Raw genomic sequence first — 26,931 nt, 5'->3', positions numbered from 1 at the left:
GGGCGATGCTTTAAATGTAATGAGCTGGGGCATGTGAAGACCAACTGCCTCAAGAGCACCAGCTGACTACAACTCATCACCCCGGAGTCCCATCAAGAGCCTTTGGGTCCAGATGTCTTACAAATACCGCCAGAGCAAAGGGAAACTGAGTGTGGACGGGAGGAAAATTACTGCGTGGAGAGACACTGAAGCACAGGTGTCAGCTATCCACCAATCCCTGGTAGACCCCAAATTCATCGACCCAGAGGCCCAAGTGACTGTGCAACCCTTAAAGGCCAACTCTTTTAATTTGCCTACAGGCAGGTTGCCTGTCCAGTACAAGGGCTGGTCAGGAATATGGACTGTTGCAGTCTATGATGATTATCCTCTTCCCATGCTGCTTCCCATGTGAGGCTAACAAAAAGGGTGCGGATGGTCACCTGCAGCCAGACTAAACAGGCCTCCACACCTAACTCCGTTCCTGAGCCTCCTACAGGAACCCAGCCAGAGGTGGTGGAACTAGACTCCAGACCAGAGTCTAATGACAGCAGTTGTAGATCCAGTTCCTGGGACCCAGCCAGAACCAGCCCAAGGATCAGAACTGGCAGAGCAGTCAGCACCAAAACCTGTGCTTGCAATCCCACCAGAGTCAGGGGAGCCAGCACTAAAGGGCTCAGCAGCTAAACTGATGCAAAAGGCTCAACCGGAGCCTGAAATACCACCTAGTGCACCAGCGTAGAGCAGTTCAGTCAACGGAAACAACCCCATCACCTGCATCGCTTCCAGTGGGACCAAGCCCAAGTCCACAACCCAGCGAGGAACTAATGTCTCCAGCATCAAGGGAGCAGTTCCAGGCAGAGCAGGAAGCGGATGAGAGACTCGGCATGGAGCAACTCACCGCCTCTCAGCTCTTCTAACAGGTCCAGGTTTGTTATAGAAGGAGGACTCTTATACAAGCAGACTCTTTCTGGTGGGTACAAAGACGACTGGCATCCTCAGAGACAGTTGGTAGTTCCAACTATGTATAGGAAAAAGCTCTTGAGCTTTGCCCACAATCACCCTAGTGGCCATGCTGGGGCGAACAGCACTGAGGACCGTTTGGGGAAGTCCATTGCACTGGGAGGGGATGGGCAAGGACATTTCTACTGATGTCCAGTCTTGTGAGGTGTGCCAGAGGGTGGGAAAGCCCCAGGACCAGGTCAAAGCCCCTCTCTCTAGCCACTCCCCATCTTTAAGGTTCCATTTCAGCATGTAGCTGTGGATATTCTGGGTCCTTTCCATAAGAAGACACCCAGAGGAAAGCTGTACATACTGACTTTCATGGATTTTTTTTGGCTGGAAGCAGTAGCTCTAAGCAACACCAGGGCTAAGAGCGCCAGCCAGGCATTGACAGACATTTTTGCCAGGGAAGGTTGGCCCTCCAACATCCTTAAAGATTCGGGAATTAATTTCCTGGCAAGGAACCATGAAACGTCTTTGGGAAGCTCATGGGGTAAACCACTTGGTTGCCACCCTTTACCGCCATCAAACAAATGGCCTAGTAGAAAAGTTTAATGGGACTTCGGGGGCCATGATACGTAAATTCGTAAATGAGCACTCCAATGATTAGGACCTCGCGTTGCAGCAGTTGCTTTGCCTACAGGGCTGTACCACATCCCAGTTTGGGATTGTCAGCTTTTGAACTCATTTATGGCCATGAAGTTAAGGGGCCATTACAGTTGGTAAAGCAGCAATGGGAGTAGGTTACATTTTCTCCAGAAACTAACATTTTGGACTTTGTAATTAACCTGCAAATCACCCTCAAACTCCCTTGCCCTAGAAAGCCTACAGGATGCTCAACAAGAGCAAAATGCATACTGAGCCCCTCAACTTCTTCCCTAGACCTATGTAATCTCCCTTCTCAGGGGACTCAACCACTTCACCTGTGGGCTGGTAGAGCAGAGAAGGGCAGGAGGAGATCTAGGCCCACCCACTACACTGGGTCCCAACCCAGGGACCCTACAAATAGCAGCCACCTGCTGCATCCCTTTAACTAACTTGTTGCTGCTACTGTTCCTTAGGCTACTTCTCCATAGCCCCAGCATGTTCAGCTTTACATTTACCTTGGGCTGAAGTCTTGCTTGAGTCCCAGCAGCCAACCAAGAGCATCAGTCTTACTCCTCTGGCTCCAGCCAGCAACTGAACTTCTCAGCTCCGGCAGCTCCTTTTATATGAGCCTGCTGGGCTCTGATTAGCTGCTTACCACTCAGCCTCTCTAAGCACCTTGGAGGACTCACCTGGGGTGGGGTATGGTAGGACTGTGAGGGTAAACAGTGAGTTGGCAAAATTTGCAAATGGTACAAAACTACACAGTCCGCCTGGGACTTAATTATCTTGAGAAGAGCTACAGAAGGATTTCTCAAAACAGGGTGATTGGGCAACAAAATGGCAGATGAAATTCACTGTTGATAAATGCAAAGTAATGCACATTGGAAAACATAATCCCAACTATGCATATAAAATGATGGGGTCTAAATTAGCTGTTACCACTCAAGAAAGAGATCTTGGGGTCATTGTGGATAGTTCTCTGAAAACTTTCACTCAATGTGCAGTGGCAGTCAAAAAAGCGAATAGAATGTTGGGAATCCTAAAGGGCTAGATAAGACAAAATATCATATTGCCTCTTTATAAATCCATGGTACACCTACATCTTGAATATTGTGTGTAGATGTGGTCACCCCATCTCAAAAAAGATATATTGGACTTGGAAAAGGTTCAGAAAAGGGCAACAAAAATGATTAGATTAAAGACTGGGACTTTTCAGCTTGGAAAAGAGATGACTAAGGGGAGATATGATAGAGGTCCAATCATAACTGGTGTGAAGAAAGTAAATAAGGAAGTGTTTACTCCTCATAACACAAGAACTAGCGGTCACCAAATGAAATTAATAGGCTGCAGGTTTAAAACTAACAAAAGGAAGTATTTTTTTTCACACAACACACAGTCAACCTGTGGAACTTCTTGCCCGAGGATGTTGTGAAGGCCAAGACTATAACAGGGTTCAAAAAAGAACTAGATAAATTCATGGAGGATAGGTTCATCCAGTGTTTTCCCCAGGAATTGAAATTGGAGGGGTGGGGGGAAGGTGTTCAAATTTACAAGGTGGGGGTCAGGGCCAATGAGGGGTGAGACTGCGAGGGTGAAGGTGGGCTGTATGGCACCATAGTAAAAACTGAAAAATGTTTCATGACCATTTTATTAGATTTTAAAATCATCACACAAATTAAAGTGGCTACTCACGCCTTTTATGAAGCACTACATCCTTCTTTGTTTCTTGTTATAATTTTGCACAACTCTGTTAATGAACTTCTTGAATGCAATGCATTCATCTTTGCTGGCTTCTCGTGTGTCCGGTACTTCCATTCCTTCAATTGATATGCTCATTAATTCATTCACATGATCAGGCAGAAGGTGACTTCTTTCAAAACACAAAATTCTATTCAATGATGAAAAAGAATGCTCAACTGGTAGATGTTGTGACTGGAGTAGCAAGAGATTAATTCCTACTGCTTTCAGCCCAGGAAACATAGCATAAAGATCATGTCGAGCCACTAGTGATGATAAAAAAAGAAGTTGAAGTCAAATCTTCATTCATTCATTGTATGATATTCCACTTTGTGTTCAAATTTTCTATTATGTCCTGAGCATATGGCAGCCCCATTGCTGGTACTGCCTCACTCCACTCAACTGTCGGGGTTTTATAAGACAGGGATCTCTGTAAAAGCTAAGTAGAGGTTGAGTAGAATCTAGAAGTTGCTGTTGTAGATTTTTAAGAATCAAGTCTGTGTACTTTTTCAGTTGTCTTAAACACTTCTTGTCCTCTTCACTTAAGGATTCAATATAAATGCCTTCACTCGTCAACTTCTGGACTGAAGTCTTTGCTTCCTCCAGTACTTTTTCAATTGATAGCTCTCTGATTCATCTAAATGTAGCTTCTATTGCTGGACAAAGATCTACTACTGTTGTAGCAGATGCCTGGATGGCATTGTTTAATGACCCAAGTGGTTTCAACAGTAGACTTACAAGAGAGAGAATGGCAGTAGTCTTCTCTGAACGTAGTAGCAAAAGTAATCCACCAGCCTCGCTACTTCGATCCATCCCATCTTGGTAGATACTTTCCAAAGCCAGTAGTAATGGCTGGAGTAATTTTAAGACAACAGGCAAGGATCGCTCATGAGAAAGCCAGAGGGTTTTCCCAGGTTGGGCTAATTTGAACTTCAGTCCCAGTGTATTTTCTATATTTTCCCAGATATTCAGTCTTTTTGGACTCTTGCTGAAAAAAGAATATAATGAAGATATTAAATGTATAGCTTTTTTAATGTCTTTTGAAGAGTCTGCAGCTCGTACTAGCGCTAGTTGGAGTAGATGGCCTCTGCGGTGTGTATAGGAGAGACTAGGGTTACACTTTTCTCTGAGCAAAGCTTGTGCTCCACCATGTCTTCCAGAGAAGTTTGCAGCTCCGTCAAATGCACAAGCAGCCATCTGTTTGGGGTCCCATTGACAAGCATTTAAACTCTAAGATGTGGGTTGTCACAGATGCAGCCAATCTGTCTTCTTTAACTTGAACATCTAGAAATTCATCTACTGGCCTACCACCGACATCAAGATAACGTACACAATGACTTAATACTTGATGACCATTTGCATCGGTTCATTCATCAGCCATGTATGCAAATTTTTTGAATGTGATGAGAGAGTTCTTCACTTTTTCAACTGTTGAGTCTTTCACTGTTGCACCATATGCTTCTAGCCAGTCAGTTGAGTTTCTTGCAGAAAGATAGTGAGCATTTGCTGGTCTTGTTTGGAACCAGTGTTCAACTTCAGGATGAACAAGTGACAATGTACTTAACATTGGCCTCCAGTTTGTAGTGTGTGGTATCTCTTGCCTAAATAGAAAGTATGATGCCACACATCTTCTGTGTTTTCCACAGTATGCAGCCGATGATGTTTTTATACACACAAACCATGAAAAAATGGGTGTTTATCACTACAAAAGGTTTTCTCTCCCCCCACCCTACTCTCTTGCTGGTAATAGCTTATCTAAAGTGATCACTCTCCTTACAATGTGTATGATTATGATAAACACCCATTTTTTCATGGTTTGTGTGTATAAAAACATGTTCTGTATTTTCCACAGTATGCATCCGATGAAGTGAGCTGTAGCTCACGAACGCTTATGCTCAAATAAATTGGTTAGTCTCTAAGGTGCCACAAGTACTCCTTTTCTTTTCATTAACACAGGTGTTGTCCTTGGTCAGTGGAGACTCAGAGTTCAGAGGTGCTTTCACATGAGTTCATCTCCCAGCTGGGGGGCAAGAAAGCGCTTTGCTCGTTCTTCCAGCGGCTCATTGTTCGCTCTGGCCACTGTTATTCATTGTGCCACCGTTCACTCCATTGCTCTGTTGCCAATGGCCCTGTGCAGTCACCTTCTCCTGCCACTGTGACCTCTGCGAGTTGGTCTCTTGAGGTTCCACCCACCTCTCAGTGATTTCAGCTGAGCTCTCAGTGGGGGAACCTCACTGCTAGAGCAGACTGGGCCATCTCTTCCACAGGAACACTGTCCCACAGCAGGTTTAAGCACTTAGACCTGATTATCAGTAATTTCAGCTGTAGTGGTCACTTAACACAACAAAAGACTATCTATGGAGCGTAATCAGCTCTGTCTTTAAACAGTGGAGAGGGGCAGGTCTAATAGTGCTTGTGACTCAGGCAGACCATCAAGCAAAACACCTGTCCCCACCCTCTCTCTTGATGCCCTCAATCAGCAGAGGCTAAGTACAGTTCTACTGCCCTTTACTCTCACAATAAGAACAACATTTCTTTATCCCCCGCATTCAAGTGATTTGTAACCCAACCCCAGCCAAAATCTATCGCTTGGGCAATACAGCTCTATTTGCTGGATACCTAGGTAGATTAAGTGTGAATGTAAATACAATCTGGTCCTGAAGCCTTTCCCCCCAGCTCATCACTAGCTGTCAGGGAGAGCTCATTTAGACTTTGTTTACAGATCATAATCTGAAATTATTAGGTTGGCCAGTATAACCAAAATGAATGCTCTGACATTGTCATAAAAAATAACAGCTGTATAAGGAAGCTAGTCTATGTTCATACTTTTCAAATCTATTATACTTTTTCAGATACATGTATTTTATGATACACGTTATATGCTTTTAAAGTGTGCGGAAATTTGAATTGAAATTGAAACATTAATGAACAATCACTAAATTGGCAACACTGCATGTAACTAGTTCACAAAACTGGGGGGCGGGGGGGTTGGGGAAATTCAGGGGATGTAAACACCCCCCCCCATGGGGCAGGGGGGGAGTGTAGGGAAATCCCTGGGTCTATCAATGGCTATTAGCCAGGATAGGCAGGGATGGTGGCCCTAGCCTCTGTTTGCCAGAAGCTGGGAATAGGCGATGGATCACTTGATGATTAGCATTGGCTACTGTTGGAAGACAGGATACTGGGTTTGATGGACCTTTGGTCTGACCCAGTATGTCCATGCTTATGAGGCTTCCAGTAGGGGGCCTTTGGGCCTAGTACACCTCTCACGCTTCTGTACCATTCCGCTTGTCTTCACCTAGGAAATTCTACTTCTTTGCCAGTGTTATTTCCCCACTCTTTTACAGCCTGAGAAAGTTTTACTTCCAGAAATATTTGTTTCATTTGGTAGCAAGTTGCTGAAACTTTTTTTTTAAAGCCAAACACACTCCAAGGAGGAGGCAAAAAAAAATTAATAACAATTTCACACAAGATCTCTTACTGCATCTGAAAGACCAGATGGCAAAAGGCACATTGATCAATGCTTGTTTGTAGGATATATGGCAAGGAATAAAGCCACAATTCTGGATAGAAATTTCAGTAAGGGCTATAGCACTCCGCATATTCTAGACCCACCCCAAGAAAAAAATGGCACTGTTCCATGTGGTTGCTATGAGAAACAAAAACAAAGCGTTTAAAAACACTGTTCACTAATTAACAGTTTTGATGGCTTTACTTGCATTATGCCTAGTCAAAGTTCAGCATGTAAAGTCATGTACACAGTCCTAATCAAACAGCATGTACTTCATATATTCATTTGTTAACTGTAATGAATGTGTTACAACAGGATTTTACTCGCACAACTCATGCAAGTGATATAAACAACTAAGCCAGAGATCTCAAACATTTGAGAAGACATTATATGTAGGTTGAAAGATTTTTTTAGAGGCTTTTAAAAATTAAATAAAGTCCTAAGCTGCAAAGTTGAGATCCAAATTCTAACTTTCCCCAAAATTCTAGTTTCTTGCATCTGGGTATTGATTCACGTTCTGGGAGCAAAGTTAGTGGTGGTAGATTTAATTTTAGATCTACCAGTATTACAAGGATCCTGTTAAATACATGTATTGCAAACAGTGCCGAAGAAAAGCTAAATACACAACACTCGTTAGGGTTAGGGTTAGGGTTCTGGACACATGGAAAAAAGGAATTCCACCATGATTTCAACAATTTCCATCCCGCCCTCAACCTCAGCCTGGACCAATCCACACAAGAGATCCACTTCCTGGACATTACGGTGCTAATAAGCAATGGTCACATAAACACCAACCTATACCGGAAACCTACTGACCGCTATTCCTACCTACATGCCTCCAGCTTTCATCCAGACCACACCACACCACACCACACGATCCATCGTCTACAGCCGAGCTCTACGATACAACCGCATTTGCTCCAACCCCTCAAACAGAGACAAACACCTACATGATCTCTATCAAGCATTCTTACAACTACACTACCCACCTGCTGAAGTGAAGAAACAGATTGACAGAGCCAGAAGAGTACCCAGAAGTCACCTACTACAGGACAGGCCCAACAAAGAAAATAACAGAATGCCACTAGCTGTCACTTTTAACCCCCAACTAAAACCTCTCCAGCACATCATCAAGGATCTACAACCTATCTTGAAGGATGACCCATCACTCTCACAGTTCTTGTGAGTCAGGCCAGTCCTTGCTTACAGACAGCCCCCCAACCTGAAGCAAACCACACACCACACAACAGAACCACTAACCCAGGAACCTATCCTTGCAACAAAGCCCGTTGCCAGCTGTGTCCACATATCTATTCAGGGGACACCATCATAGGGCCTAATCACATCAGCCACACTATCAGAGGCTCGTTCACCTGCACATCTACCAATGTGATATATGCCATCATGTACCAGCAATGCCCCTCTGCCATGTACATTGGTCAAACTGGACAGTCTCTATGTAAAAGAATAAATGGACACAAATTAGACATCAAGAATTATAACATTCAAAAACCAGTTGGAGAACGCTTCAATCTGTCCACTACTCAACCTAATGTACACAGAAAATAGCATTGTGCTAAAAAGAAAAAACCTGTTAAAACAGGCAACACTCAAAATAATTTCAAAACACATTACAGCTTTGTCCCAAACCTAAATCAATGGGTTAGGAGGCTACCAAAGATACTGCCTCTTTCCCCATGCAACAGCACAGCCATTATGGTAAGCAATAGAGTTCGAGCTCTTCCAGGTTTAAAGGGATGCTTTAGAAGTCACACTTGTGTCTTAATCTTTTTAACCTGCTATTGTTACAAATAACATCTATGATTGCTGTAATTAAAAGATTAGAGAATTCTAATTCTAATCCAAAAATCAGACTCCACCCCACAACCATTTGACAGAATTTTGTATATAAATCCCCTGTATAGTCAATTCCCCTAGGGGGACTCAGGAGCAGGCATAATATTCAATTACTTTACTTTTTTTTTAGCTGATTAGATTTCATCTTGGTCTCTCTTTTAACAGGAGGGACTGCTAATAAAGCTTTGGACTGTGACGTTTCCTTGATTTTGAAACTTGCACCTAGGTCTGCAAGATCCTCAATTTGTTAACCTTCCAGAAGAGCTGTAAAACTTATTTTTCTTCTTGGCATTTGGGGAGGTGGATGGACTGAAGGATGTGAGATATTTTGATATTATGTGGTTTAACTTATGTAAACGCAAGCTGAGCAATAGATGTGTGCTTGAATATAACTCAAAGTAGATACCATAAATAAAATCCTGTTACAAATTTGAACAAGAAGCACCAGCACATTTACATTATTAAAGTCTTTTAAAAAATATTTTAATATAAAACAGTATCCCAACGCTTTGATCCACTTACCTCCATTTAGATAATGCATGTTTGTCTGGCAAACCCTGTTTTCCCGTGTAACCGTGTTACAAAAGCAGACAGTACTTTCACCTGCAAGCCCACCATATGCAACATATTATTGCCCCTTTTGACCTAAGTAAGTAGTAAAAGTTTGGAGATCTGGGGATGTTCCATTTGGGAGCAGAAATTAGTGATAGTCGTGTATTTCTTTGATGCAGTTTTGTTTATCTACAAAGAATGCAGAAAATCCTGTGTCTCTGAATGCAGAGGAGAATCAAATAACAGGAAATAGCTTTTTTTCTTCACAGTACCAAGCATACTTTTTTCAGCCTGCATCCACACCCCAAAAACCTCTTCCACAGGTTTCTTCATGGGTCAGATCCTGTGCTTTATGCTGCTCCTTCCAGCTGTATGTCTCTCCCAGTCTTTTTTTCTGCCAGTAGCCTTAACCTTGCAGTTTTGTTCATTGAAGAGTAAGTTCATACCTATAATTTCATTGAGGTTTTAACTCAACCCCATAACAAGGTTTCACCCCGCTTATAACAAAGTAATTATTCAGGAAGAGGCACCAGGCTAATTTCTTTAAGAGTCAACACACTACATGTATTTACATGGTTATAGCATACATAATGAAGTCATGATCTGATTTAAGAGACAGCTTTAAAAACAGCCTCATTGTGGGCAAGATTCAGCTATTGAGGAGAATGAGGGACTTGGGTTACTCAAAACTCATCCCTCTGCCTGATAAGAAGCAGCCTAGAAAGCATCTGAAGGGAATGTGGTCCATTTTCCCTTAACTAGAATGAAGCGACTGAAATCTGTTATGGACTTCTGTTTGGGGAGAGGTTCAACAGCAGTAAAAAGATATTATCCACAGGATTCCTGAAGCATACTGATTTTTGGTTTTGGAGTCAGACACTAGCCCCTCTTCAATCTAAACAAAGCACAAGAAAATAAAATATATAAGTTTACCTGTTGCCGACAATGTACTGAATGTTAATTTGTATTTGGAGATAAAAAGTGCATCTTCCAATTTTAAACATGGGGCATAGCCATGAGCAAGCAAATTATTTTTCCTTAAGTGTATTTGGGAAAGTTTAAGATTTTTAAAGCCTAGTCACATGGCTTATTATAGCAGCACAATTGAAGTGGGACCCATATTATATGGAGATGTAAAGTGTGTTTCTCTGGTTCCACTGTCAAGACAGAAGACTCCATTTGAATAAGGAGAGAGAACGCTTTATAAGTGGCACTTACTGTGGCTGCTATTAAAAGTTATCCATACCATGAGTATATTTAGAATAGGAAATAACCATGGCAGCTCAGATATCATCCAATTACCATACTGTGGTGATAAATGACCTATAAATGATTAATAGCAGATGGCTATACAGATGCTTGTGTTTTAGAGAATGTCGTAAAAACATGGTCCTTGCCCTCAAGAGTTCACAGTCTTGTTTTGTTGGTTGTTATATAACATTAAAGGGAGTATGAAATACAAATCAATATGGCCTCTACACATTATAAAGGAAGAGATTTTGGAATAGTTTTGGTTGTATAGGTACTAATCCTCTAGTTGGACAAACCAATTAGCTCTATTTGAGTAGACTAGCAGAAGGAGGGTGGAGTTCTTGTCTCTGGGAAAAGATCTGCTTAGAAATACTTGGTGGAGATCAAACTGAAATTTCCTACCACAAAGTTATAGTTGTGTCTTTATGTAGTTTGGTAAAGTCTCAGCCTGACATAAGGATTGCCTCAATATGTATCGTTTCCTTTTCACCATCTTGCTGAGTAGAAGCCCACTAATTTTGAACTGCACTGCCATGTTGTCTACATTTGTTGTCAGAAATTCCCTGTAGATTCATCTTGGAGGGGGACAGTTTGATCTTTTGAGAGTTTCCAACGCAATCTACGGGGATTTAGAAACTTCTCTTCCACTACTGATAACAGCATTTATACCATACGCTGTTCAGATGTGGCATCTAATGTGCTCTTTCCTGCTATGTAATTCTCCTTTAACATGACTTATACCACTGCTGCAGCAGAGATGGACAACTACAGGACTCTTTTCATGGACAGAAAAGAAAATTCTACTGCTGGAAACTTATTCATGTTAGTTTGTTCATGTTGCTAGAAGCTAAAAAACTAGAAGACACAGGCATCTAGGCCCAGGTACTTAAATACCTTTGAGGATCTATCTTGCATTAAATCAATGGGAGTTAGGCATCTAAATACCTTTCAGTACCTGCATCCTAGCGTTTCACAGCAATTGTAAAGGGGGAAAAAGGCTACAGTACTCTGTACTTGGAATATGGAATCAGAGACATCTAGTGGTCAAAGGTGGATAACAGTATAGTTGAATTTTGCGTTGAAATCCTGTATTGCAAGAACGTAGGAAGATGGAAATTACCATATTGGATCAGACCTAAGGATCAGTTTTCTGTCCCTGGCAGTGGCCAGTGCCAGATGCTTCAGAGAAAGATGTAAGAACCCCACAGTGCCAGATAGGGCAATTTCTCTTTTACTAAGTCTCATCCTGCTCTCTTAATAGGTAGAGATTGGCTTAAATCCTGAAGCATGAGGTTTGATAGCTTTTCCAAAATGTTTGCTATAATTAACTATGATAAATCTGGATAGTCTTGTTATCCATATAAATGACCAATCCCTTTTTGAATCATGCTAAGTTCTCGGCTCTATGATATCCGGTGGGAATGAGTTCCACAATTGAATTACCCATTGTGTGAAAAAGTATATTCTTTTACCAATTCAGATTTTGCCACCTTTTAATGTATTGAATGTCTCCTTGCTCTTGTCAGGTGTGTATCACAGTGTTCACGCAGCTCATTTATGTTCTCTAAGGTGTGGGACCAGACTTCAAGGAAGCTCCATAAGCTGAAGCTTCTACAGGAGCTGGTAGAAGTCAGTGGATTGGAGCAATTTGGGGCTGCTAGGTGGCAAAGTCTCTTGAATGAGGGCTCTGTAGTGATCACACCTAGAACTTAGTGCCCAGTTGTGGCTAGCTCAGTAACGGAGATATTGGCAAAGTGGAAAGAGTCCAGAGAATGAAAAGCATTAGGGAGAGGGAGAGATGGACAAGTGAGAAGAAAGCTAAATAAGTGTAGCTAACCAAAAACATGACACTTCAAACATCTGAAGGGTGTAAGCACCAAAAGTAGTTCCAGGGGATAGAGCTAGGAACAATGGGGTGCAAGAGGAGCATTTCCCTAAGTGCTGGGTTTTCCTGTCGGGGAAGGGACTATAACTACATTATGTATCTGTTAACGTGAACAAAAGAGCCCAGATTCTTCCTTCCACTGACACACTGAGTAAACTCAGGGTCTTAACATCAAAGATCTACAGATTCTGTCCCCTTTGCTGCGTACTTCTCTCCTGAAGGCAGGACTGGGAACAGAACAGACTGGCCAGGGGATATGGCCACCCACTCTCTCAGAAGGTTGAGATATCAGACTCCACAGTCCCCCAGGGAGCAGTAGGGTGAGTACACGCACTACAGCCATGTACTGCTCATTGGTTCTTCCAAGCAGCGGCACTACAGCTGGCTTTTAGCTCCGCTGCCATTGTCTTTTCCCCACCCATCCAATGGGGCGGGTCACAGAGATGTTGCTGAGGAGCAGGGAAGGCTGGCTGGCAAATTCTTACATGGAGAAAGTGGAGATGCTGCCACATGAGCCAAACCAGCCCAGGAGCGGTAGAGGTGCCCTAAAAGTGTGGGAGCCACAGATGCCGAAACTGTGGCCCCACCCCTCTGTGCTGCCTCCAAGGCCTCACCCCTTCTCCCCAAGCCCTCACGCTGCCCATTCCCCCATGACCCCGCCCTTGCACTGCCTCTTCCTCCCAAGACCTCGCCTCCCACTCGCTCCTCTCTGCTCCCGCCCCCCATCGCTCGCCCTTTTGACTGGTAAAAAGTGGGAGGGCCATGGCCCTCTGGCCTCCCCTGTTCCAGCATCCTTGAAACCAGCCGCAATTAATAGGCACAGTACTAGGCAGTAAATAACCAGAGTGACTTGCACTCTCTTGCAGCATATCTCCCAGCTCTGCAGCACTGGAGCAGCTAGCTTCTCCAGAGTGTGGCTAGAAGTCTGAGCTGCAGGGAAGGTATCAAGAACTCCAGCATTGTCTGGCTATTTTCATGGTCACTCTCCACAATTTGCAGTTTGTTGCAATGCTCTAAGCCCTTAATTGCTAACTCTGTGTCTTACAGTTCTCAGAGCATCTCCCTGTGGTGTGGCACTTCTGGTTCTCTGCTGTCCGGGGGAAAGGCTGGTTTAGAAAGGTACATTTCCTAAAAGACGTACGAGAGTGGCCCTTAAAAAGTGACACTCAGCTGTGTGACTAATTCCACTGCCCGTCCCCTCTTTTAGGTGTTCCTGGCGGAATACAGGCCTCTGAGGAAAATGGTGACTCTGAAAACGATGGAGAGGTCAGAGCTACGGGATGGGACCTCACAGAAAGGTGAGTGGGAAGTAAGTCAGGGGCTGTGATGCATGAAAGTACAGCCATTTGCCTTAAACAGAAACGAGGGGCCACAAGTAAATCCCATTTCTAAGCCTTACGGAAGCATTGGATAGGGCCCAGCATAGACTTCATTACGGGCTGGAGCATCCAGCTTACTCAAAAGTGGCTAATGAAAGAAGCTGCATGTTCTACATTGTCCTGTTGGATGCGTGAAGCAGAAGGACCCAGCCTGGTTACAAGAGTAACTGAAGCTTCAAGTGGCTCTTGCTGCCCTTAGAAATGCTGGAGGGAATTTACCCTCCTCCTGACTATACCATTGGCTCTGATCTTGTTTTGTGTTTGCAACCTGATGTCACAGAAGTTGATACTAGAAGCTATCAGTCAAGAGAAGATACTCATATTTGATCCAGCTTTTCATGTGCTTCCAAGCCACAGGCCATCTGTGCTTTGCCTTAGAGTACCTTCTGCCAGGTGCAGTCCTCTCTGGGCTTAAATCTTTGTCTAGGAGTTTGAAACTTTGACAGATCTATAAGCTTTCCTCTGCATGAAATCTCGGGTCTGATCCTGCTTCCACTGGAACCTCACTGACAATCTGCCAAGAGTGAGTCCCTCATTGACACCATTGGGAGCAGGACAGCATCTAGAGAGACATTTTCAAAGTCTTCTCCCCCTCCCCCAAAACAAAAGTTTCTTTCCAACAGGTCTTGCACCGGAGGGAGGCTCTGGGGAGGGCATAGCAGAGAATGGGGCTGCTGCCCAGCCACTCTCTTTTCCATGTCACGGAGCAAGGCCACCTCCCTTCCTGCCACAGATCCTGCCCCAACTGTCACAGAACACTGACCTCATGGAGACAGGGGTGGGACCCTGGAAGTATCAGATTCTTTTCTTGCTGTGACAGCAGGAAAAGCCTGTCCTGCCCATAGAGAATCCTGGAGGGAAGAGGGAGGAGTTGGGAACAATCAGGATGCAAGTTTAAAGAGAAAATCCTAACTGAGGGCGGGACCGTAAGTTGTTCTCCTATCAGTTCCAGCAGCATCTCTGTAGTGTGGGGCTCAGCTCATCCATGGCCCCACTGCAGAGCTATCACTTGGTCCTTTTCCATTTCACCTTGATTTCAGAGACCTCAGATTACTTAGGCTGCTGCTGGACATGGATGGGTTTGTGAAGATGACCATTTTAGCCTCTGCAAAGAAAGTGTCTGATTGTTCACTTGGGTCGCTCTGCTGCCATCTCAGGGCATGGACACTTGCCAGGTGCATTTTCCATATAATTTAATTTCATTACTCTGTTTGATATTTCTAACCATTGTTTCATCAGTGTCACAGATCTGAAATATTCCAACAGGATTTTCAGCCAGAACAGATGCAAAAATAACAATAACTGATTGATAAAGAAGACATTTACAGTCACACTGTAGGGCATAAATACCAGGGATCCCCTAGAAAGCGGCATTGTCTAGGGCAGAGGTGGGCAAACTACAGCCTGCTGGCCCCTCTGACGCAGTTCTTGAGCTCCTGGCCAGGAAGGCTAGCCCCCGGTCTCTCCCCTGCTGTCCCCCATCCTGTGCAGCCACGCGGGCAGCTCAGCTGGCTCTGGCTGGGCGGTGAGCTCCTGCCACTCTGAGCTGCATGGTAAGGGGGCAGGGATCGACGGGGGTTGGATAAGGGGGCAGGAGGTCCCAGGGGGCAGTCAGGGGACAGGGAGCAGTTTGATAGGCGTGGGAGTCCCCGGGGGGCTTGTCAGGAGGCGGGGGTGGAAATAGGGGTCGGGGCAGTCAGGGGACGGGGAGGGTTGGATAGGGGGTGGGATCCCGGGGGGGCCTGTCAGGGGCAGGGGTGTGGATAGGGATCAGAGGGGCAGTCAGGTGACAAGGAGCTGGGGGGTTGGATGGGTCAGGGGTTCTGGAGGGGGCGGTCAGGGGACAGGGGGTTGGCTAGGTGTGGGAGTCCCAGAGGGCCTGTCGGGGGGTAGGATAGGGAGTGGGGTCCCAGGGGGCAGTTGGGGCGAGGGGTCCCGGGAAGGGATGGTCAGGGGACACGGAGTGGGGGGGTTGGATGGGTCAGGGGTTCTGAGGGGGGCAGTCAGAGAGTGGGAAGGGGCGGATAGGGGGCAGGGGCTAGGCACAGCCTTCCCTACCCGACCCTCCATACACACTCGCACCCTGATGTGGCCCTCGGGCCAAAACGTTTGCCCACCCCTGGTCTAGGGGTTCTTGGGGGTGTCCTCCTCTCCCTAGGGAATATTGCTGAAGAGCCCCAGAGAGGGTTGGAAGGATTTTTGTTTCTGCTAAAGATATTTTCCGACTGTTAGTTTGGGACAGTTGGGACCCCAGAAGGGGTGAACTACAGATGTGACCTGCTCGGAGGGCCGTGTTACCAGGGAGAGAAACCGCTAGAGCACTGGCGCAACCATTGACAAGGGGTGCTAGTCTAGACAGAGAGCTGTGCAGCCCGCTTGGCCATGAGAAGGCGACTAGCCATGACTGGACTTGATTACACCAGTGAATGAAAAAATACATTATTCATCCTGCTCTTGCTATGATTTCTGTGGAATCTGGGCTCCTGACTGCTCTTGGATTGGTGGAAGGATCACCAGCTCTGGCTCCAAGTGTTTATAACTCAGGTCACATGGCAGTAGTTGAGTTTAGGTGCTATTGGAGGCTTCCTCATCTGCAGTCCATTCCGGACCCCACAGGGTGCAGTTTGTGGTGCCCTTGGCCTGAGAAGAGCAGAGTGAGTGCACCAGTGAATGTGTATGCACTATGAAGACAATAAGGCGGTTTCCTCTCACAACATCACTTTCTAGTGGTGGCCCCCTTGTTCTTGCACAGCATTGCCCAGTTCATGGCTGCATTCCACTGTTCAGCTATATTGAGCCAATGAGGATTGCTGTCCAACTGCTTCAGACTCCCACCTGGGTTTGGAAACACAGCAAATACAGGCAAATGGCAGTCTAGCAGCTACTGGTACTGTGTGCCCACTCTCTACCAACACATCTTGATTTAAAGAAGAAAAGTAATAGGGGCTAGAGGACAAGGTCTCAGATCGGTATGGTCTTATGTAGTGCATCATGGAACCAGATCTCGTTGTTACCCTTGCAGGTATAGAAGAGCAAGAAACTCCAAACAAGCTACCTTCAGCCTGGAGAAAGAAGGGAAGGACAGGTTGTCTCATCCTCCCTGGTAGTGCACTACTGCCCCAGAGACGATTCAGGTGATACAAAGTAGAGTAAACCTAACCCAACAGAGCCTGAGTGAGGTTGGGCATCAAGATCTGCCTGGGAGATAACTCAGTCTGATTTTGACATCCTGGGGATGACCCCCTCTAAATTTCTGGCCAGAAATTTGGAATAACCAAAGAATAGATAGACATACCCCAGAAAATCCAGCTTGGGTCTTGTACCGTGTCCTCAGCTTCCACTGCCCTTCTGTGGTTTAAATGTCAGGGAGGTGTTCTGCACTTATAAATGTAAGATATCTCCTTGCCTTTCCACATGCTGAGAGTGCAACAGAGCACGACACTCTGCTTTCTCTCTTTCATGGAGACTTTGACTCTAGACTGTGTATTTCACAGTCAAGATAACATCAGAGCGTGAGTCAAAGTGCCTTTAAAAAAATTATATTTTTATTTGGGGGTAGAAAACAGACCCAAATACAGAATTGCAGAGAAGCAAATATGAAATAAAAGTCAATGGTCTGCAATAACTATTCACGTACAGACCAAAACAAAAATGGTAACAATTTCTCTCACACTCTTAACATGAGCAAAGCACAACAGGCTTTGTAGTTTCAATGTGTAGCTTAGATTCAGTCAAATTAACAAAAGCACAGTAGCAAGATAATAAGATTTGTTTTATGCTTCATGGCAATGTGATTTAGAAGTAAGTTTCCAGACTTTTCCCACATCAATAATTATTTTAATATCCAGCTTGCCATTTTCCATGTCCCTTTTATGTGAAGGATCCAGAGGCTTCAGAAAGGATTAGATGTATGTGAACAACAGGAATAGCTAAAATTATACTAGGAAATATTAATAAACTAAACATGGAGTTCAGAGGGCATTAAACCCTCAAGCTTCAGGCACAAGGTAACTGCTGCTGGAACTTGGGAGCAAACTTTTCCCCCTAGATGCAGGTTATCTCATAACTCCTTATTGCAGTAGTTCCTTCCTCTAAAACAGATTTCTTCCTCTGAAGCAGTAGTTACTAGTCACTATTGGACACAGAACATGGCACTAGATGGACTGTCCTATATGGCAGCACCTGTGCTGCTCCAGTAGTAACATGTTTGCAGCCTTCATTTTGGTTCTCACATTTGGGCTTTGGCAGGTTAAGAGGTTTATGCCAAGTATCAACATGGGGTGTGCAGTGCATGTTGGCTCTCCCCCCATGGCATTCAATGTGTGCTGCCTCCTATGCAAGGTATTCTGGGTTACAGCCGCACTTTCTACTCTAGCCTGCAGAGGCAGACACACCTTGGGCCATAAGGAGAATCATTGCTTTATATGGGAAATAATGAGACCCTCTCTCTCTCAGGTACATATATGGCCTCCATTACCATCAATCTCAGCACCTCACCGTATTTAATGTGTTTATCTCTCAATGGTGTTATCCTCATTTTGAAAATGGGGGACCTAAAGACAAGTGACTTGTCCAAGGTCACACAGGAAGTCTGTGGTAAAACAGAGACTTGAGCCCAGGTCTCAGAAGTCGTACGCAAGTGCCCTAACCAGTGGGACGTTCTTCCCTTCCTCTAAAAAGTTTAATTATATCTGCTATAGGATAAACTCCCAACTACAACTGATTTTGCTTTGGTGGTAGACTTTGGAGCTAAAAGATTAGATTCATGCACTCAGTCCAAGTTCAGCACAGTGTAAACACTTTTGGCCAAATCCAACTGATAAATGATGAACTTCCTATTTATGGGTGATGGGAAAAGATTCTAGTTTTAATCTGAAATCATTTGAACGCATTTGTTCTTTTTTGTTTGGTTAGTACTTAATACATGCAATACTGCACACTTCCTCTGGGCAGGATCAAGACCAAAACGTCTACAACGGTCACATGATTTAGCCAGTACGATTTTACCTACCTCCCCCTCCACAGTAGTGGCCTTGCTCTTGTACCTAGGAACAGCTTACGCTAATAAGAGTTAATGATACTGTCACAAACTCACAAAAGTCCACACTTTGTCATGAATATGATCTTTAATAAATGGAATAATGCACCGTTTTACAGCAAGCCTTTTAAACCTAAAGAATAGTCTTTAAATGTTCTTATCCCTGTGTTTGTATCAATACAATCTTTTTATTTAGGTTCATATGTAACAAAGCATTTTCTTACAAGTATTCATAGAAAACTCTGTAGTGGCTTATCGATGTCAGCTTTCATAGTGGCATCCACAGATGATTAAAAAAGGAAAAGTAATTAGCTTTTAAGAGTTCATACTCACACTGTTTCATAAAACACAACTTATACAGCATAGCGAGGTACTGGGCAGCTTATACAAAAGGAAAATAACAAAGTAACTATTTATAAATTCATACATGATATTTCATCTGTAATTTGAGAGAAAAAAACCCAACAATACCCATTAGCAAAAGGGTTCTGATGATACTCCAAAATTACTATTTCCCCCAGAAAAGCTCATTCAGAAATTAATGCTCTCTAGGGTTATAGTTTTCCTTTCTTTCATAAGGAGAACAGCAGTTTCACATCTCCACACTTCAGCTTCTGCAAAACACCAAACCCTACGAATCAGGGTTTGGCCATTGTCCTTGTATATTGTGGAAAAAAAGTAACCAGCAACAATTGTGAGGTAAGATTCCAGCATATATAAATGTGAATACAACATATTTTCCTTTAAGGACAAGAAGCAGACAAGAAAAAATTCGTACAAAAATCTTTTAAAATATATTTCGTGTGTGTGTGCACGCGTGTGTGTGCGTGCGAGAGAGAGAGAGCAATAAAAGCCACAAACCAGGAAAATAAGTGACAAATGAAGTCAGTATTAACTTGGCCTTACCTGCTTTCCTCACAACCTTAATGTTAATTGATCCCATTAACTATTTCCTTTCCTTTCAGAGGTGACCAAACATGCATGTGGGAGCCTAAAACATACTACGATTAGGCTGCAGACTACATCATCACCAAGTTCTGAACAAACAAGATTGAATCTAGTGCTCCAGAAAGAAATCTTGAAAATTACTACTCTGCCTGAAAAACGAGTAAGTAAACTGTGAAAAGCTAACTTTTGGAAGCCCCCCGAACTACTAAACTATAAAGAAAGGAGCTAGTTTCTATCTTTAACAAAATGGCAAAAGTGTGGGAATGCCCACGACTTTTCATTGTAAATTGTAAAATAGCCAATTAGCCACCCCTACAACTCTGCCCCTGGTCCCCAAACTCATGGATTAATTTCCCAAGAGAATGGAAGAGATTTGAAGGAGCTTTTCCAAACCTAGGCCAATTACTGAATTTGTTGAAACATGGATTATGTATTGAAATTAACTAGAATGGCACCTTTGGAATCACTGTCAACTTCAGATTATTACAGGTCAACAGTTCATTGGGTTCTATTTTATTTTGCAATTATGTAAATTAAACCACTTGAGCTACAGAGTAAGATTATTTAAAATGGCATTGGCATGTACAATAAAGTAAAACATGTTTAAATATGAATCCTGGACAATGGCTGTGACTACATCAGAGCCCAGATCTCTAAAAAGGAACCTTATAGTTAATGAGAAACAGGCCCTTTATCTTAAAATGTCCTGCCAGTGCTACCACTGGTGCAGCTCCGCTGTCATGGCTGGACTAGCGTGGACCTGCTGCTGCAGCTTTCGTTAGAATGTTAGCTAACCCTGCTCAAAATGCCAGCACCCAGAAGTGGCCCGTGTACGTTAGCATTCCCGCTATTGGCACTATACCAGTAGTAACAATGATGAGAAATTATAAAAGGGGGAAAAATCTACTGTAAAGAAGGCCAGGGGACCTGATCTTGCTTCCACTGAAATCAGTGGCAAGACTCCCACTGACTTTAGTGGAAATTGAATCAAGTCCTAACTGATTAGATACAAACTATTTCTCAGATAAAGTTATACCAAATAGAATTCCCATTCTGATTCCCAGGAGAGCCAAAAGCTTGATCCTGCCAAAAGTCATTGAAAGTTTTATCACTGACTTCAGCGAGAGCCGAAGGAAGCCCAAAATGTTACATCTGTTTAATTATTATTTTACACCAAAACTAAACTACATTTTAAAAATTAAAAACACAAAACCAAAACCAAACAGATATATTCCTGACCTGAAGCTTTGTATAACTTCTAACCCATGAAGAGAATTTTTTTCAGTAGATTTAGGGCCCTGTGAAAAATTGGATTTATATTGGAAGTGCACACATAACCTTAGCTATAACATCACAAAGGTCTTGTAAAAGAAAATGCCAAATATTACTCTTTAAATATCTTAGATTTATTTCAGACTAATTTTAATGTTTAAAAAAAACCCCAACAACCTTCAATTATTCAGCTTCAAATGCATTTCATATCAACTGTATTCCCCGTTTTTTACCTTTCTTCAAAGTACACACAGTCCAGGCATAGTCAGTGACCAGGTTCCATTCGGAGGGATATTAAGTATTTGGGAGGAATTGTATTCGTTTCATAGTTGTAGTCCAATTTCTATTGCAATATGGAAAAGACGCAACTTAAACATGGCCTGTGAAAAAGTCTGCCTGTTTGATCAGGACATTATATGTGGCTATTTCATACCTAACACATAGTATTTAAAAATGGAATTAATGCAGAACACATATGCATCTAAATACATACACAACTATTTCAAAGACAAAAATGTGTTATGGCTCCCTTGCAGTATGTCTAGCTTTTGCGGTAAGAAAGGGTTAAAAAGTAATGCATACAAAATGTAATGAGCAGCTGAGAAATGCAAGTGATGAGCTGCGCACCTGAGTGCAAATTCCACAATCTGACTTTAGAGAAAGTGCTGAAGGATCTACAGCCCAGTTTTCATAGGCTAATGAGATAGCTATCTGCGGGTGAATGTTTTGTTAGATTGTTACAGATGAGTTCTGACATCTGGATAAGGACACAGCCTACAAATTTAATCTGTACTATAGGTTGTTTTAATCTTGTTTTTTCCTTTATCATTTTCTCTGTGGTAGCAATAAGGAACTATTATTTGGTGCAAGTACATAGACGCCAATTCTGTGGGTGCTCCGGGCCTCAAGCTCCCATGGAAAAAAAATATGGGATGCTCAGCATCCACCAGCCACACTGGTTCCAGCCCTGGGGCTGGCTGCTGACCAGCTCTCAGGCTGGCCCCTGGTGCTAGGAGAGGGAGGGGCAGAGAGGAGGGAGCGGCGGTTGGGGCAGCCTCAGGAGAGGGAATGGAGAGGAGTGAGCAGCGGGGGGTGTTAGGAGAGGGGTGAAGGTGGAGCCTCAGGGGAGGGTGCGGAGCAGGGGGTGGAGCACCCACCGGGAAAAACAAAAGTTAGTGCCTGTGTGCATGTATAATTCACAGCATAATGTAAAACACTTTTCCTGTACTGATTTACATGTATGAATTTTACTCATGACAGATGTTCAGGTTACAACTTCTGTGTTTATAGCTGGCCCATGGTTTATGAACTCTTTTTATATGTACCAAAAAAGGTGGGAAGCAAATTTCATTATGGATAAAGGGTCGAATCCTAAGAGGTGCTAAGCACCCGTAACTACAGATTATATAGATCACAATCATGGTCTGGAAGCTGTGAATGTAAATCTATATTCAAAAATCAAATAACGTAAAAGATAACATAAAAATACACTATTCTGACATGTTTTGGCAGTAAAACACACAGCATATATACTATTTCCAGAAAGACTATGCTGTGTAGATAATGATTAAGGGACAAAATAGCTGTGATGTTTTCATTTTTTATCACATTAGAAAATGACTATCTGAATATATTTCCATGAGTGTTACACTAGTGGAATATGTATATTTTTCATTTTTCTCTCTCAAAAGTACTTTAGCAATGTCATTAGAACACATGGAGGGGTCCAGCAAACTGAATGGGCCCTGAAACTATGCAGCATATATATTATGTACATAAGATGTATCTGCTGAGTAAGAATATATTACTTATCAAATTTTGTTTGATAATCTCTTCCATAGATGTCTATGTTCGTGTCTTTTTATATATCTTTTCCTGTAGCATTCAGGATTAAAGAGCTTTTCTGGAGTAAGTTGTTGGGAGAGAGGATATTTACTTTCTAAACAACTCCATATCAAACATTTTTCAGTTTATCCCTGAAACCTGCCAACATCCCTCTCACTTTTGTTTCTGCCCCAATAGACTTTGAAAAAATAACAAAACTGTGTTGCCACTAAAACCAGGTAATTTTCTAGATGTGAACGAATGACAGAAAAAACTGTGAAGTGAACTATTATATTAACGAAACATAATACAGACAAAATCTGTGTTTTTTACAATGAAGTATTCCCAGGGTTGGAAGATGATATAATCAGAGTGTATCCTGGTTTTCTTTTAAATTAAGTATTTCTTTACTTTTAGTTCTGCAATTTAAATACACCTGGGAATTGCAAGAGTGGGATTATGTTTTAATTATTTAGCCTGTATGCACACATGCATTTGTGGAGCACTATCTGGAACATTTCCCCTGATTTCCTCATAATCTACTCATAAATCTCTATTTTGGTAAAAAGAAAATAAATCTATCACCATATAGGCATGTCTACACATATGGCTAGAATTCCTATTCTCAAAACTAACTGTGTAATGTTGAACTTCATAGGAGTAGGAAACATGTGAACAGACAACATATTTGCCTGGACAAGTCCTTTAGATTTAATATGTGTGATTTTCTAAAACCAATAAGATTTCTGAGTGGCCTATACATAGGTAGGTCACCTATGTTTGTTGTAACATTTTATTTGAATTCCATATTAGAAGTGAACATATAAAATATTTTACCATTGCTTATTTGACATTGGCACAATCCATTGCTATTTACATTATCAGTCTATTGTCATTTTGATATATTTATATTGTCTGCAATATGCATTTAGAAAAATGGTAATTTATCAACTTTCATCATTATCCATCACTGTATTTTTTTTAACAAAGAAATAAACTGGACTTTCCATAACTGATTTACTGTACATTAGTTAAAAATAGGTTTGATTTGTAGAATTCTCTCTCTTGTATTTGACTTGACCTTAAGTATGAGTCTCCAAGGTACTTTTGTGAGCTACAATTCAATGTAATTTAATTACAGGAATTGAGTTCTGTGGAAAAGATAAGATGACCTACTGTGAGCAAAACAAGGGCTTTGCTAATTATATATCAGAATTAAGCCATATTTAGTCTTACCTCATCTAACTCTGCAAAATTCGAACATTTTAATATATACCTATCATCTGTTTGGGTTGACCTTTAGAAGTAATAAAGTTGCTCGTTTTGATCTAGAATTCACATTGGGATAAAGTGTACACATTTCTACTATGTTACAAATGATATTTATCTATGATAGACTGATTATACAACAGATACTTTCTGACAATTGTGATTTACCCCAAAGGTTTTCAACAAAATGTTCGAGAAAGACAGGAGAAACGTGAAAGTTATATTTGCTTTAAGGAAGCTTAGGGAAAATTGCAGAATGCCAGAAAGACTTTTCCATCTGGTACAGTGATTTTATTAAAACTTTTGACTGCATCAAGCATAAAAAAGTTTGAATTATTACAAAGGATTGGCCTAAAACAAAAGCTACAAGACCAGTGAAATCAGCCTTGGCAAAAAGCAGCAGTATTTAGAGTAAATAATTTTTCTTTTCCTAGCATGTTTCAACTTAGGCCATGTCGCTGCTGCAGCACATCTGGTGAAGACGCTCTATGCCAACAGGAGAGAGATCTCTCATTGGTATAATAAAACCACCTCTGCGAGCAGCAGAAGCTATGTCAGCATTAAAAGCTCTCCCGCTGACATACCAATGTGCACACGAGTGCTTATGTTGGTGTAACTTATGTCGTACAGGGAGGATGGAATATTTACACCCCTGAGCGACATAAATTTTGCTGGCATAGGCTATAGTGTAGACATAACCTAAGATAAGAGTGTGAGTGTGTAATACAGAGGCTCCTTGGCAAAGGGCCCCTGTTCTTTGCAAACATCTTTCACCTCAGACCTGACAAACCTACTGCACCAAACATGTCTTACAGGATATTTATCCATAAAGAGTAACATAAAAGGTAGCTACAGAAAGCTCATAACTTGTCAAGACTCAATCATTGTGAGATGTATGTATGGATATTTAAGAATTAATGTATTTATACGGAAAGTATGCTTTATGGACTTGGAGTAAAAATTAATCACCGGACCAAGTGTTTTGATGATGTCTCATTCAAGCAAGAGAGTTGTCACTCTTCCCCAGTCAGCTGGCAAGGCAGTGCAAGGGTCTATTATCTAACCTGGCTACATCCCAGAACAGTCAATGGAAAACGGTCAAAGACAATTGCCAACGATTGAAACCACTTGGAGGTGAAAAAGGAATATTACAGCAGGCAGAATATCACCAGGGCTATGACTAAAGACAAAAGAGCAAAAGGCACTCTGGATCCATTCACTGAGGAAACCACTTAAGAAGCAAGTTGCTTTCATGAACATTTAGATCCTGATTCTTGTGACACCAGCCAGCTCAGCAATTGACTGAACCCTGGGGGGAAAGACTACCTTATTATATAGAAAAGGTAGCCATTGATAAGTGTAGACCCAGGTTTGTGTTGTCATAAGTTGTTTCTATCACTTTCTCTCACTTCTAGTTAAATCTTTATTCTTTCTTAAATAAACCTAGTTTTGTTTTCGTATAAGTGCTCACAAGTGCTGCGTAGTTTACAGGTGCAGTGATTTAAGATAAAATGCATGGGTCTGGAATTTCTGTGAGTAGCTAATGTTAGGGGCTGGATAGCGCAGGGGAATAATTCAAAAGGACCCAGGAACTGAGGTGCACCTCTTATTAACCTGCAAGGTGAAGTTAGTGATGGTATAGCTCAGAGAAGAGTGCTCGAGCGGCTGAAAGGCTCATGGTGTCAAGGAGCTGACACCCAGCTACCATAAGAAAGACTCCCTTTTGCTGGAGGCAAGGGGTAACCACTGTGACTCACAGTCCTGGGTGCCCCGAGAACTGTCACAGTGTTTTACAGATGTTTTTTAAAGTAACGCTCTGAAATTATGATAAAGGTTACACTTAAGGCAAAGCAAAAAGTCACTAAACGAGGTGTGAGCAATCTTCATTATGCACATGATACAGTGACTGCTGCAAAAAATGAAGTATTGTACTCCAGAAATTCACACATCGATCCAAAAAGTGTGAAGAATTTCAAGTTAAGGTAAATTCCAACAGGAACAAAAAGCACAGGCAATGTTATGACTATCGTGTCAAGAATTCAGATCAGTGTGTAATGCAAGCCAACTGAACATGTGGCAAGTTTTCAATATCTGGGATGTTAGATTGCAGCAGATGGCAAGCAGGAGAAAGAACTGAAACTAAAATGGAGAACATCTTTTAGCAACATAAAGATAAGCAACTGTATTTTTATACATTAGGCTAACAAAGTTGTGCCTAAGAGAAAAGCAGGAGCCTTTATTTGGGTGCAAGGACTGGGCAGTGCTTAAAGAGCTGGAGGCCAAATTCTGCCCTGATTTACACTTCTGCAACTACACTGGGCCAGAGTCTGATTTCAGTTACACCAGTATAATAGCAGAGTAACTCCTCTGAAGTCAATGAAGCAAGCAACTCCTGATTTATACTGGTGTAGCTGACAGCAGAATCTGGCCTACAGCATTTAGGAAGCATGATAAGATGCCAGAGAGAGACAGGAATGCAAACAAGGAAGCTTGGGAAACAGAGTCAGATGTGGAAGGCCATATATTACATATGGCAGGTAATCATCAGAGGCTCAAGAAGAGAGTTAGAAAAAGTTACGGTATGGGGAAAGATTGTACAAAAGCAATATCAAGGTAATGAATGGTCTTGGAAGGACAGAAAATCAGATTCAGGCAGCTGAAAAAAGGCAAGTTTGGTGGCAAATCTTGGCTGCTAGCATCCTGCCATAGTGATTTGGCACGCTGACTGAATAATTTTTCCACAGTTTTTTAGGTGTTGGGACATGAGCCGTTTTCAGATACAGCTACAAAGCTTTGCTCAGTGCCACACCACACTAGATACTTCAATTTCTTAGCTAATTAC

General features: G+C 42.5%; 2 protein-coding genes across 2 annotated transcripts in view; one reads left to right on the top strand and one right to left on the bottom strand.

Moving 5' to 3' along the window:
- Positions 1–26,931, top strand: part of LOC311528396 (uncharacterized protein) — a 69,266-nt gene that overhangs the window by 12,215 nt on the left and 30,120 nt on the right. The window contains exons 3-5 of the mRNA XM_084643391.1: positions 13,407–13,478; positions 13,567–13,657; positions 19,742–19,884. Coding sequence (XP_084499517.1) covers positions 13,407–13,478; positions 13,567–13,657; positions 19,742–19,884 — 306 coding nt within the window. The remainder of the gene's footprint in view (positions 1–13,406; positions 13,479–13,566; positions 13,658–19,741; positions 19,885–26,931) is intronic.
- Positions 19,879–26,931, bottom strand: part of BMPR2 (bone morphogenetic protein receptor type 2) — a 178,739-nt gene continuing 171,686 nt past the window's right edge. Inside the window, exon 14 of the mRNA XM_084643386.1 lies at positions 19,879–21,339. The gene's annotated coding sequence lies outside the window, so the exon portion shown is untranslated. The remainder of the gene's footprint in view (positions 21,340–26,931) is intronic.

The sequence above is a fragment of the Lepidochelys olivacea genome (assembly GCF_965140295.1).
Source record: "Lepidochelys olivacea isolate rLepOli2 genome assembly, chromosome: 11".
Lineage (NCBI taxonomy): Eukaryota > Metazoa > Chordata > Testudines > Cheloniidae > Lepidochelys > Lepidochelys olivacea.
Note: the sequence above shows the minus strand (reverse complement) of the source record. Positions and strands in the feature narration are given on the sequence as shown.